This window comes from Euprymna scolopes, chromosome 6 (genome assembly GCF_053919585.1).
Source record: "Euprymna scolopes isolate OS-2025 chromosome 6, ASM5391958v1, whole genome shotgun sequence".
NCBI classification, from domain to species: domain Eukaryota; kingdom Metazoa; phylum Mollusca; class Cephalopoda; order Sepiida; family Sepiolidae; genus Euprymna; species Euprymna scolopes.
The window spans coordinates 157,682,079-157,697,031 of NC_136487.1; the positions used below are offsets into that span (position 1 = coordinate 157,682,079).

A 14,953-nucleotide genomic window follows, 5' to 3' on the forward strand; every position below is an offset into this window, starting at 1 on the left:
AAAAACAACAACTAATAAAGATGAGAATAAAAAAAAAACGACTAATAAAAATGAGAATAAAAAAACAACAACTAATAAAAATGAGAATAATAAAACAACAACTAATAAAGATGAGAATAAAAAAACAACAACTAATAAAGATGAGAATAAAAAAAAACAACTAATAAAGATGAGAATAAAAAAAAAAACGACTAATAAAAATGAGAATAAAAAAAAAACGACTAATAAAAATGAGAATAAAAAAACAACAACTAATAAAGATGAGAATAAAAAAACAACAACTAATAAAGATGAGAATAAAAAAACAACGACTAATAAAGATGAGAATAAAAAAACAACGACTAATAAAGATGAGAATAAAAAAACAACAACTAATAAAAATGAGAATAAAAAAACAACAACTAATAAAAATGAGAATAAAAAAACAACAACTAATAAAAATGAGAATAAAAAAACAACAACTAATAAAGATGAGAATAAAAAAACAACAACTAATAAAAATGAGAATAAAAAAACAACAACTAATAAAAATGAGAATAAAAAAACAACAACTAATAAAGATGAGAATAAAAAAACAACAACTAATAAAAATGAGAATAAAAAAACAACAACTAATAAAGATGAGAATAAAAAAACAACAACTAATAAAGATGAGAATAAAAAAACAATGACTAATAAAGATGAGAATAATAAAACAACAACTAATAAAGATGAGAATAAAAAACAACAACTAATAAAAATGAGAATAATAAAACAACAACTAATAAAGATGAGAATAATAAAACAACAACTAATAAAAATGAGAATAAAAAAACAACAACTAATAAAAATGAGAATAAAAAAACAACAACTAATAAGGATGAGAATAATAAAACAACAACTAATAAAGATGAGAATAAAAAAAAACGACTAATAAAGATGAGAATAAAAAAACAACAACTAATAAAGATGAGAATAAAAAAACAACTAATAAAGATGAGAATAAAAAAACAACAACTAATAAAGATGAGAATAAAAAACAACAACTAATAAAGATGAGAATAAAAAAACAACAACTAATAAAAATGAGAATAAAAAAACAACAACTAATAAAAATGAGAATAATAAAACAACAACTAATAAAGATGAGTATAATAAAACAACAACTAATAAAGATGAGAATAAAAAAACAACAACTAATAAAAATGAGAATAAAAAAACAAAAACTAATAAAAATGAGAATAAAAAACAACAACTAATAAAGATGAGAATAATAAAACAACGACTAATAAAGATGAGAATAAAAAAACAACGACTAATAAAAATGAGAATAAAAAAACAACGACTAATAAAGATGAGAATAAAAAAACAACAACTAATAAAAATGAGAATAATAAAACAACAACTAATAAAGATGAGAATAAAAAAACAACAACTAATAAAGATGAGAATAAAAAAAAAACGACTAATAAAAATGAGAATAAAAAAACAACAACTAATAAAAATGAGAATAATAAAACAACAACTAATAAAGATGAGAATAAAAAAACAACAACTAATAAAGATGAGAATAAAAAAACAACAACTAATAAAGATGAGAATAAAAAAAAAAACGACTAATAAAAATGAGAATAAAAAAAAAAACGACTAATAAAAATGAGAATAAAAAAACAACAACTAATAAAGATGAGAATAAAAAAACAACAACTAATAAAGATGAGAATAAAAAAAAAAACGACTAATATAAATGAGAATAAAAAAAAAACGACTAATAAAAATGAGAATAAAAAAACAACAACTAATAAAGATGAGAATAAAAAAACAACAACTAATAAAGATGAGAATAAAAAAACAACGACTAATAAAGATGAGAATAAAAAAACAACGACTAATAAAGATGAGAATAAAAAAACAACAACTAATAAAAATGAGAATAAAAAAACAACGACTAATAAAAATGAGAATAAAAAAACAACGACTAATAAAAATGAGAATAAAAAACAACAACTAATAAAAATGAGAATAAAAAAACGACTAATAAAAATGAGAATAAAAAAACAACAACTAATAAAAATGAGAATAAAAAAACAACAACTAATAAAAATGAGAATAAAAAAACAACGACTAATAAAGATGAGAATAAAAAAACAACGACTAATAAAGATGAGAATAAAAAAACAACAACTAATAAAGATGAGAATAAAAAAACAACAACTAATAAAGATGAGAATAAAAAAACAACAACTAATAAAGATGAGAATAATAAAACAACAACTAATAAAGATGAGAATAAAAAACAACAACTAATAAAAATGAGAATAATAAAACAACAACTAATAAAGATGAGAATAATAAAACAACAACTAATAAAAATGAGAATAAAAAAACAACGACTAATAAAGATGAGAATAATAGTCCAAAATAGAAATAAATTAATATAATGTAAGGTGTTCTTTTATCTATGCAGTTTGTTTAAAATCCACTTCATTAACATTCAAAAATCGCAGGTGATGTGGTAGCAGAAGATTTGCATCTTCTACTCTCACCTCAGAGCAACAGCGATGGAAAACATAAAAGAAAAACTTCAACAAATTTGTATTATTCAAACGTTCTTATCTTGAGTGTTATTTTCACAACGTTTTTGTCAATGTAACCTCTGACCCTTTCTTTTTTTTTAATTACATTTTCACCTCAAACAAGGCACATTGCCACTTTGATGTAGGGGCTACTATCAGGGACATAAGCTACAGGGGTATTATGTGGGAAGTTGGGCAGCAAGATGTCGGTTCAAGCTACACTTGAACTTCTGCATGCCAGTATAGTTGGGGAAACAGGAACCCGGAAGGGAATTCCAAAGTCTAGCAGCTCTGGGGAAGAAAATACTGGTGTAGAAGGCTCTCTTACATCTAGGGATCTCTACTGTGAAAGGGTGGGATTTTTCAAACTACTGTTCTTATCTTGAGTGTTTTTCTCATGTTTCTGTCGATGTAACCTCCGACCTTCTTCAGGTGTATCTTGTGGAATTTAAGAATCATCACAAAATATTGAACGGGAATCTTTATTTAATCCAAGTGGGTAGCATGCTCTCATTCAATCAGCCATGAAGGTCCCGGATATGACCTTAAACTATATCCAGTGGTGAGGCCCCAGCTTGCGGGCTTTAGGAAGTGTGGAACCACCCTTTAATTGCCATTGCTCCCAGATCCACTCTGACCCGGAGTGGTAGTACCTGTTAGGGTCCCAACTATGGGTTAAATAGAAACCGACTTGAAAACAACAAATATATTGTATTTAAAAATTTTTCTTCAAAATCTTTGGATTCAGCATTAAATAACCTGGAAAGGGTTGATATGCCGTAAAACAAAAGCAACCAACCAACCAACCAACCAATCTATCAGCCATGAAGAAAATAGAAGTCACAATTGTATTCTTAATATCACCTTCACTGTAAATTGAACTTTCAACCTCCAAATCATGATATAAAAAACCATATCATAAAAATCCTAGACACCTTAAAAACTTGTGGACCCGATCTTATCCCAGCTGTACTAATAAAAAAATGCTCTGCTGAAGTTGCTCCAGTCCTCTCCAAACTTTACAACAAATGCCTTAAAGAATCTTGCTTTTCTGACTACTGGAAAACTGCTTCTGTGGTACCAGTTTACAAGAATTCTGGCGCAAGAATTGATCCATTAAATTATCACCCCATTAGTCTCCTCCCTCTTTTCACCAAAATATTTGAGTCCAAAATTAATCAAGCTCTAGTCCATCACCTTACAGTTGCTAAACTTCTGACTGACTAACAAAATGGATTTAGGCAAGCCTGTTCTACAGCAAATATCCTAACTGTAATCTCCGAACATATATACCATACACTGGGCAAAGTAGGGGAGGGGAGGGCAGTAGCCCTAGATATATCTAAGGCTTTTGACAGGGTATGGCATGAAAATCCTTCTTAAATAAGAGAAGAACCCAGGTTGTCGTTGACGATCGTACATCTAAACAATATGATATAAATACGGGTGTACCTCAGGAGTTGATCCTTGTACCTTAATTATTTCTAATATTCATAAATTACCTCCCTGATAAAATTGTCTCTGAGATGGGTATATTTGCTGATGACACCACGCTCTATAACAGACACAAGGGGAGAATGAATGAACACATATCTAAAGAAATGGCAGAAACACTAGAGGAAGACCTCCAATCTGTAGTGGAATGGGGACATAAATGGATGGTTACATTCAATACTGCCAAGACTAAGCTTATTTCCTTCAATAATACAAAAAACCTTCTCAAACAGTAACAGCTATGGCTAAAGATACATTACCTGAAAGTACTTCTTTCAAACTCCTCGGCCTAGCGTTCACAGGGAACATGAGTAGGAAAAGATACATTGAAAGCATTGCCAGGCTGCTACGAGGAAGGTGGGCTCTCTCTAACGTGCTAGAAAGTTACTTATGTCTGAAAGTATCCTGTACCTCTGTAAGGCTACCATTTGCCCATGTATGGAGTACTGTTGTCACGTTTGGTCTGGTGCATCTGTTACTGGTCTCTTACTCCTAGACAGGGTTCAAAAGAGAGTTGCCAACCTGATAGGTCTTGAACTGTTTTAATGTCTGTCTCACCAGCAAAATATTGCATCCCTCTGCCTGTTTGACAAGTATTTTAATGGTGGATACTCTGACAAACTACAAGCCCTTGTACTCTCTTGACGTAAATATCCCTGTCAAATGACAAGCAGCAAAGTCCCACCTCTTCACAGTAGAGATCCCTAGATGTAAGAAAGCCTTCTATTTTAATTTCTTCCTCAGAACTGCTAGAGTCTGGAATTCTCTTCCAGATTCCTGTTTCCCCAACTATACTGACATGCAGAAGTTCAAGTGTAATGTGAACAGACATCTTGTTGCTCAACTCCCTACATAGTATCTCTGCAACTTATATCCCTAACAGTAGCCCCCTACATAAAAGTGGCTTTGTGCCTAGTTTGGGGTGAAAATAGAATTAAAAAAAAAAAAAAATCACTACTTATTTACTATTACTAAAATATACAGGATGTCTCAAAAAATGTACTCATACTTTAACTCATCAACTGAACAATTTGAACATTTGTGAATATTATTCTTCAATTACATTGGTCTATATTGGAAGCTATTCTATTTGACCAAAATGAGGAAGTCAGTCTGACAATCTCAATCAATAGATGATGCTGCTAGGAACTGACGAATCAAATTAATTCACATTCAGTATCTTTTGCTCTTTGGCTACAAAATTATAACGTCTGGAACCTGTACAGAACAGCTGTCCACTGAGAATTTGTCATCTTCGGGACTTGTATTGAATAACTAACGATCGGAAACTTCTCTGAAACTAAACATGACTTACAACTCAAGATATAAGTGGCCTTGTCTGTGTGTATGGAACCGTCTTTATCAAATTATTTTGTCAATTTTAGTCTACAAATTTGACACTTGATATATAGGGAATTCCTGTGGAACAAATTCTCTTTGGTTTTTAGTCAATAAAAGTAGTTGTTAAAGAGTCAAAATTTAAAAATTGGAACTTGGCAGGCATAAGTCGACTTAAAGTGCTCCTCTATGCATGCACAAATAACATGTATATGTTAAACTACGTTAATTTTTAAAGCTTTGATTTTCATCTCTCCTAAGATCATTATAGTGAATTCTGCTGGCGAACTAAATGCTTTAGTTTCAATTCTAGCTGATGGCACCTTAGTTATATATTTTAAAAAACTTCTGAAATCACTACGATACAATAAAATAATCGATAGAGAATTGGATCTATAATACTATATACGAAATCTGCAGAATTACAAAATCTCATATTTAAGCATATTTTATGACCGACAATGCTCGTGTTTATATAAATAATTTTTATCTATACATACAGACAATAGTGTTTCATCCTTTCAGAATTATCAGTGGAGTAAGTTACAATTACAACTGTTTGTGGGATTTGAATCCAGCTACAAAACCATCTCTGACTCCATTAGCAAGGAACATAACCCCAGAGTCACCATCAACCAAATTGAGAATAAATTGAGATTTAACATTTATAAAGACAAATACAGACAAAAAACGTTATTAAGACTAACCTACAGTGATAAAACAAACAGGAAGTTGTTATCTCACACAATAGGCCAACTGATTGACTTTTATTTCACAGACCATGCTTAACTATTAAGAAACTTACTTTAGTGATGAGACGATTCCAATATTTTTCCTGATTCTGATACAATTACTGATTCCTTATAAATCTCTAATTATTTAACTATAAGATTGTTATTTCCCCTGGTTCTTGTAAAAACAGGTTAAATATGCAGACATTTTTCCTAAGTATCAAAATGCACTTATGGAGGAGGATCTATCGATTTTAGCTTTATTTTATTTTAGCTGGTATTTTAAAATCAATAAATATTTATTATTCTATCATTATTACCAGCAATGGAAGATTTTACTTTAAACAAAATCAAATGAAAATAGACAATTAAAAGAATCGTTTTGGCATCAGAAAATAGGCACCAATTTTTCTGATTCCGATACCCTCAAATGTTCCAATTTTTCTGATTCCTGATTCCACTTAATCATCCCAACACTGCAGAGTTTCAAAGAAATACTTTCTTGGAGTTATATTTTTGGATTATACTGTCATTGGATTATTTACCTTTCACCAGACTATCCATTCACATGTAATCACCTTTTTCTTCACCATATACCCTCTGCTTCACTTTTTGTAATCAAGTAAGATCTTTGACTTACTTGTTGTTTCATCAAATACTTTTATATGCAAAATCCGATCCCGCATTTTGCTAATTCCTACCCTCTGATGAGAAGGAAAGTATTTCTTTGAAACTCTGCGGATTAAGGACTATCCACTTATCAAGTGTTTCCTTTTCAGATTAAATATGTTTTTAACTCTTTTTCAAAGTGTTTTTTAACATGTTTTATTAACTGTTTGCTCCTATTATAAGCTCTATCTTCTATTTGGTTTTATCGAGCTTTTACATCTGGTTGAGATTATTTTATAAATATTAATTCTTTAATATTTATAATATACTTTAGTTTTACCATCTTGGATCATTTTGGTAAATTTAATTGTAATTTTTATTTTATTTTATATATATATATATATATATATATATATATATATATATATATGGTTATGTCTTTCTGTTTCATGCAAACCATATGAGTTTTTTAAATACCTTTTCATGTTTTTCCATGAGTTCATTTCTCAGCATTTCCATTTTCTCTTCGTGTTCTTCATGCAATTCCATTTTCAGTTCTTCCAATTCACTATAATAATCCGCAGAAATCTTTTCTAGTTGCATCTGTTTCTCATTGGCCAATCTTTCTTCTTCCTCTTCAATCGACTTTTTCACCTAAAATTACACATACAATCATATCATATTGCAATTCAAAGGTTACTAGAAAAAATGTGATATGTTGAATTACTCAGTCAGATTGCTTGAATCAAAAAAAGTGAGTTTTCGAAACCAATTTAATATATAAAAAAAAAAATCTGGTGTTTTTCCAGTTTCACCTCAATATTAAAAAATCATAATTACACACACCTTTATTTTGTGCTTACCTGTTAGGGTACAAAAATCCAGCATTTGGGTTTAAAAAAAAAATCAAAGTAAATCATGCTTGTACAAATTTGTGAAGCCATTCTTAACATTGTTGCATAGCGGTCATATTAAAAGAAGAAGCGATGACGTATGTTATATTCATTATTATGTTCGTATTAGAGTGTTCATATTGTGGGGATAGAGACATATTATGAGATAGAGTCAGGTCTTATATATAAAGATACTGGGTACATGTTAACACAGGAGAGCCGACGACATGTAATACACAATAAGAGGATATTTGATATATTGATAGATAGATCGAGATATAGTTTGTTTGAAATTTATACTTTTGACAGTTCTGTGAATGGGAGTGTTTCTATAACATTGACACATAACCTATTTTAGAGATGATGATTTTCACAAAGTTCTTATAATATAAATTGACAATACCTTTTCTGTTGAATAACATAACACAAAGACGCAGATACAAAAGATGAAGTTGTTTATTTATTCCATTTCGACCGGTCAATGCCTTTACATCAAGGAATTCAAGTCTTTACATGATTCTTTCTCCTTCTAACCTTCGCTTCCAAGGTTCGATGTCAGCTCTGTCTCTGACTCACTCTTCTCACTTGTCTCCTCACTGACTGACTGCCCGACTGCCTGCTGACTGACTTATCTAACTAAATTCAAAACTCTTGATTGACGTCATTGCATGACCAACACGTGCATAACAAACTCATGGCCTGACATGCCTCCGTGTTTAAGCATGCATTGTTACTCACATGTTTCAACCCGATTTCTCTAACCTACTTTACAAATATATTTAATATTTTCTATTGTTCTGATCTAGATTCCTTATTTTAATTTCATTTCTTTAACAGAAACAAAATTACATCATTACATTCCTTTTTCAATAAACAGATATCTAACTATTTTATGTGAACTAAACAATGCTAATTCTACATTCCATTTTCAATAACGTTCTGTATTTCAATAACATTATGTATTCTGTATTTATTTTAACTTATGATCGGAATTCTTAATTCCAAATCTAGCTTCGCAAGTCTGAATCCTCGGCTATCCTATCTCATATTTACTCACAAGAACAGGCGGCTGTTCCATAACAACATGGGGTGGAGGGAGCGTTGTAAACTTTTCTTGCTTGAATTAAACTTTGAGTTATGTCCCTTGACAAAATAAGGTTGCAAATTGCCAACAAAAGATTTCAGTGATAAAATTTGATTTTTTTTTATTTTTTTTAAACAAAAAATGCTGGATGAACTTGCATAATTTTTGGTGTATTATGTTTTTTTTTCAATCTCTCTCGTAAGTACATAATAAACTTTTGATGCCATTTTGTTTATTTTCATTTTTTATGGAAATGAGATTTAAATGTTTTTTTATGTCCCTTAACCACTGACCTTAATAAAAGCCGAAAATAGCTGCTGAGAGTTAACTGATAAAATCTGATTTTTGAGAACAAAAATTTTTATAAATTTGCATCATTTTTGGTGTACTATCTTGTAAACTTTTTGTACCATTTTATTTATTTTCTTTTTATAAACAGTCTTTAAAGTTAAAGTGAAATTAAAGAATCAGCGAAAATCTATAACCCGCACTCTTTCTTTCTACAGATTACATAATATTATTATTGCATGTGTCATCCATCAGGAATTGAACACAGAGCGTTTTGCTTACAAGATAAAATTTTATAATTTTTTGAGCGATGCAAATGAGTTTTGTTTTGCATGGGCAAAACTTGTTGAAATAAAAAGAGAAACTTTCCTCCTGGCGAGAGAGTAAGGTTGATGCAACTAATTGCTATGACATCGAGTGTTCAGCAAGATTCAGACTTTTCAAAGTTGGTGTTGTCATGTTTTGAAAAATTGTTAATTACAATCAGTCAGATGTTTTGTGAGTTCAGCTGTTACTTTTAAAAAGATTAATAACTCTGTATTCATCCACACAGAATTATTTCCCTTTGTAACAAATAAATAATATTTACAAAAATAAAAAACGAGAAAATAGCTTAATTTTAAAAAAGAAAAGCTAAACTAATAGCAAGTAAATTAACTACTGGACAACACCAGGTAGGGACAGCTAATAGCGAATAAAATTCTTACTTTATTTTGCAAATCTTCCATTAAAATTTCCTTTTCTTTTTCCAAACTGCTCTGGTCATTTTCATGAAGCCTTGAAATTTCCTCACGCATTTTGTCCAACTTTGAATCAAGTTCTTCTCTGAAAATAAACCAAGTACATTAATATGTTGACTGAGCATTTTCTACCCTACTTTGGTCGGAATTTGGATGATAATCCCATCTTCATGCAGGATAAAGCTCCCATTCCCACAGCTGGCAATGTCAAGAGATTCCTTGAAGAGCATGATATTCCATGTTTGGATTGGTTTGCGGAATCTCCAGACTCAATCCTATCCAAAACGTATGACATTACATCAAACAACAGCTACACAATAATAAAATTTCAAATCTGGAAGAACATTGGACAAAAATTAAAAGAGAAGTAAGATGCCCTTTCACCGGAGTATTGCTACAGACTAATTCAAGAGAATGCCCCAAAATTTGAAGGCCGTCAAATTACAGAAGGGCTATGCTACTAAATATTAACTAGTTCATTGTGTTCCTGTTGTATTTGTGTTGCATTAATGTCCTAAAGTTAAATTTAAATAACAATTTTCCGTTGTGCAGATTTTTTTTTTCCTTCTCGATTTGAAGTTAATTTTTCAAATTAATGTGAACACGAGGATACTTCAATTAAAATTCAAATATAAACAGGTAAAATTATAAAGGAATAAAAGGCAAATCAAATGAAGTATAGGTTGTTTAAACAGTTACAATCAATTTAGCTTAAATTTGTGGTTTTTGAAAAAATTACAAGTGCGGACTTTCTTTTTGGTGACACACACACACACATTCTCTCTCTATATATATAGCTGAATGAAGAAGCCTTAAATGTACATGCAAGTTTAATTATTATATATATATTAGGATGGCCGGCGTTGTCCAGTCGTAAAATACGCATAAATATTATATTTTCATTTATGCAGATTTCTTATTATTATAGAGCCAATTCTCTATTAATTATTATCCAATACATAATAATGATTTCAAAAGTTATAAAAAAAATATGACTTGGGTACTATCTGCAAGAATCGAAACCAGAACGTTTAGCACTCCAGCCTTAGTTGTTACTTATTTTGCCAGTGTCGTTACCATCTGAGCTATTAACAGATGGATACAAAAGGCTAAAAATTAAACGGTTTTGTAGCTATGAATTTTGGATAAGCACAAAAATAACAGTAAAAGTAACATTTTATTCGACTTATACTGCCATGGTCAACTTTTTTTTTTTTTTACACAGTGGTCACCACTTATCAAGGCCCGGAAGCTACTCAGGGATAAGGGTTATTGCAAGTACATTACGTTAGTGTGGAGATTTAATGAAATGTTTACTTAAAGGGGCGGTTCATTAGGAATTTGTTAACGTTGGACTTGAAGACATCCAAGTTGTAGTCAGGTGGGAAGCAGGCTGACGGAACAGAGTTCTACAGGCGTACAGTTCTAAGAAAAAAGCTTTGTTCATGAAATCCACATTTTGATTTAGGCACAGATAAAGAGTGGGTGAAATTTTTCACAGTGGATTCGGCTAGACGGGTGTTTTTCGTGAAAGATTGGCGAGGGGGGACGAGAGATCAGAGTTCAGACGAGCACCTGTCATGGAAATAACGATAAAACAAGGATAGGCTCGCAACGTCTCTTATGTGGGAGAGAGGTTGCAGGGTAGAGAAAAGGGCATCCCCCATTAAGCCACGAAGTCTATTTTGTACTCTGTCAAGGCAGGATAGGCTGTTTTTAGCAGCTCCTGCCCAGATATGGCAGCAGTATTCCATCCTTGGACGTACTTGGCTTTTATATAGATAGAGAATTGCATCAGTAGTGAGATATCTTCTGGAGCGGTAGAAGGATACCACCATCTTTCCAGTGACCTTGGCAACAGATGATTTTGTTTTCAATTTTTACTTCTTACCAGCAATTTCTGCTGGTTAAAAGCCAAATTGGATATATGCTACAGCTCCAAATACCCTATATATCAAATTTCAACTTTGTAGATCAAATATTCAGAGAGGAGTTTGGTAGAAACTTTTCGTACAAACACTGACAAGGTCACTTTTTATATTTATATATATATATATATATATATATATATATATATATGAACAAATGATTAATAAAACATGTTAAAAAACATCTATATATATATATATATATATATATATATATATATATATATATATCTGAAAATGTTTTTTCAATTATATTTCACCTTTTATTTATACCAATCCTTTAATGAAGCTCAATGTAATGACAGAGCATATAACAAATAAATGACAGAAGTCTATATTCCACATTTCAAGATGCTGACCATCTTACAATTTATTCTTTTAAGTACGTTAACATGCACAGTTCTTGAAAGCATCTGCTCTGTAGCACAAAATCATTCGCTTAATTATTATATCAATCGATGAATCTATTTTGCCCTTAACTCATTAGAAGAAAAAACAATAGATAGTAGTGATTTCAAAAGTAAAAAAAAAAATGTTTAACTTGGGTGGCATCTGTTAGAATCAAAACCAAAACATTTAGTGTTCCAGCTTTATTTGTAACCGTCTGAGCTAACAGATTGATATCAGACAACAACATATAAATGTATATCTGCGCATGCGTAGAAGAGCACTTTAAGTCAACTTACGCTTGCTAAGTTTCAATTTTCTTCAATTTTACCCCCCTCCCCTTAGTAGCTATTTTTATTGACTAAATTGACTAAACACCAAATAGAATTTGTTCCACAGGTCCAAATACCCTATATATCAAGTTTCGAGCCTGCAGACCAAAAATTGACAGAGCAGTTTGGTAGAGACAAAAACCAAAGCAACAATTTATCTGTATTATTTTCATTAATCCAAATAATACAGGTAAATTGTTGCTTTAGTTTTTGACTTTACAGAACAGGATTGAGTTTTTCAACGATAAAAGGAAAAAAATGAGTGTCAATGTTTTGCACATTTTAGAAAAGAAAGCCAGTATCTTCAGACAGCCTGAATTAACAGCACGCATTAAATGTAAAGATAGACACATGCAAAAACATGAAAACTTACTTTATATGTTGTTCTTTTTCCTTTTTTAATTCGTCAATTTCTGCCTCCTCTTCTTCCTCAATTTCTTTTTTCAACTTTGCTAATTTAGTTTCCTTTTCCTGCAATAATAGAAAGGAAGAAATCCTCAAAAGATTTTCTTCTAAAATATGATTAAATAACAGCTATTACTTTGTGCTAAATTAGGGATTAATATCTTTAATATCTAACATATAAAGTTGTCCAGTTAGATCAGACCCAAATGACATTTAAACTGACAAATCAAACTTTGATTCGAACTAGCCAATTTTCATTTGTTATTGTTGTATCATGTTATTGGCATTATATTAATCTAATATATAAAGATATCTTATAGGATTTCATATGTTGGACCTAAATAACATTTAAGCTGACATATCAAACTTTGATTCTGACTGGCCAATTTTCATCTGTTATTGTTCTACTTTGCTATAATTTATTTTATATTTTATATAATAGGAATTATATCCGTTAGATCTAAACTTTTATTTCTTTTTCTGTATGTTTAAAAATTTGCAACAAATAAAATTTTAAAAATAAAACGATTACACTGCCAGGTAGTTACATTTAGGTATAAAATGACTTGCATCTTAGCATTAAATTTGTAGCAAATAGCACGTACATATTTCATAGAGGGAAGAGAGAACAGATTGCAAAAGAAAGAAGAAAGATAAGGTCGGAGAGAGAGGAGGGGACAAGAAATAAATAAAATCTAGCCAAATAATGACGAAAAAATAAGGAACTAAGAGTTATTTTTGAAATCTACACCAGACAAACAAAAAAGATTTTAGCTGGGAGATGGTAGAAAAAGTCAAAATGGCATTTCTTCACTTTGGACACAAGTGAACAACATAGATAGCAGTCTCATGATGAGTTTATCAAAATCTTGGATAAAATACATAAAGGGAGAAGAAATTAAAAAAGAAATTATATCTACATTTGAACTTAGAAGAATGAGATTCGGGCATTTGTTACTGTAACTAACAGAAAAAAAAAAAGAGATGAAAAAAAATATGCAACAAATAAATGTTACCAAAGGCAAAACTCTTACCTTATTTGTGTTTAAATTTATTTAAAAACAAGTGAACAACATAGATAGCAGTCTCATGATAAGTTTATCAAAATCTTGGATAAAATACATAAAGGGAGAAGAAATTAAAAAAGAAATTATATCTACATTTGAACTTAGACCCCTTCATCCTAAGAAGAATGAGATTCGGGCATTTGTTACTGTAACTAACAGAAAAAAAAAAGAGATGAAAAAAAAAAAATGCAACAAATAAATGTTACCAAAGGCACAACTCTTACCTTATTTGTGTTTAAATTTATTTTAAATCGTTTTAGTTAAAAAAACTAAAAAAAACTTAGTGTTCACTCTCTTGACTTAGAATAAAAATGGCTGCCCATAAGTTTTTCACACTCCTGATTAAAGCTCAAATGAAAATTAAACAAATCCTGGTAGAAACATATCAAATAAATGTCAACAATCAAGCAAAAATGTTATGTTCTACAGGTATTTTCGATTTAAAGTTAAACATACCCAAATTTTATGATCGGAAATACATCCTGTGCATTTTTTAATATAGAACTGACCAATGAAACAAACCTTTTTCATTTCTGTTTTTCTTAAATGGTGACTTTGTAGAGATACAGAATACTCTCAGATGTGAATAATTTTCTAGCATGTTAGAGAGAACCCACCTTTTTTGCAGTAGCCTTTACAATGTCTTCAATATATTTATTCCAGTTCATGTTACCTGTGAATTTTAAGCCAATGAGTTTGAAGGATGGACTCTCAGGCGAGGGGCTATTAGTCGTGGCTATCGCTGGTTCCTTCAACAATTACAAGAAGCCTTCTCAGCCAACCAAATTTTATGATGGAAAATAAAATGTTTGATATAGAACTGACCTTTCTCATTTCGGTTTCTGTTCTTCTGATTTCTTCATCAATTTGTTTTTGCAATTCTTCAATGGCTTCTTTTTTCTTTCTTTCCAGTTTTTCTTTCTCTTCGTCTTCATTTTCTTCACTTTTAAATTTGGAAGATTCCAGATTTGCTCGTCTGAAAAAAAAAAAAAAAAATCATTCAAGAACTGAAGTGTTTAATATTATTTGGTAGCTGAATTAATCAGCATTTGTTTCTCTAAAACTTTTTCAGATATTTTAATCACACGAAATACCAAGTAAA

The 14,953-nt window shown here is 30.4% G+C and overlaps 1 protein-coding gene across 8 annotated transcripts in view; it reads right to left on the minus strand.

The window, feature by feature from the left end:
* The window catches only part of LOC145278079 (uncharacterized), a 220,741-nt gene that overhangs the window by 77,620 nt on the left and 128,168 nt on the right, over nucleotides 1–14,953 (minus strand). For all 8 annotated transcript variants that reach the window (XM_080130342.1, XM_080130343.1, XM_080130341.1 and 5 more), the window contains 4 exons: nucleotides 14,677–14,827; nucleotides 12,753–12,850; nucleotides 9,700–9,817; nucleotides 7,205–7,381 (listed from right to left, as the gene is read on the minus strand). In XM_080130342.1, the coding sequence (XP_079986468.1) occupies nucleotides 7,205–7,381; nucleotides 9,700–9,817; nucleotides 12,753–12,850; nucleotides 14,677–14,827 (544 nt within the window). The remainder of the gene's footprint in view (nucleotides 1–7,204; nucleotides 7,382–9,699; nucleotides 9,818–12,752; nucleotides 12,851–14,676; nucleotides 14,828–14,953) is intronic.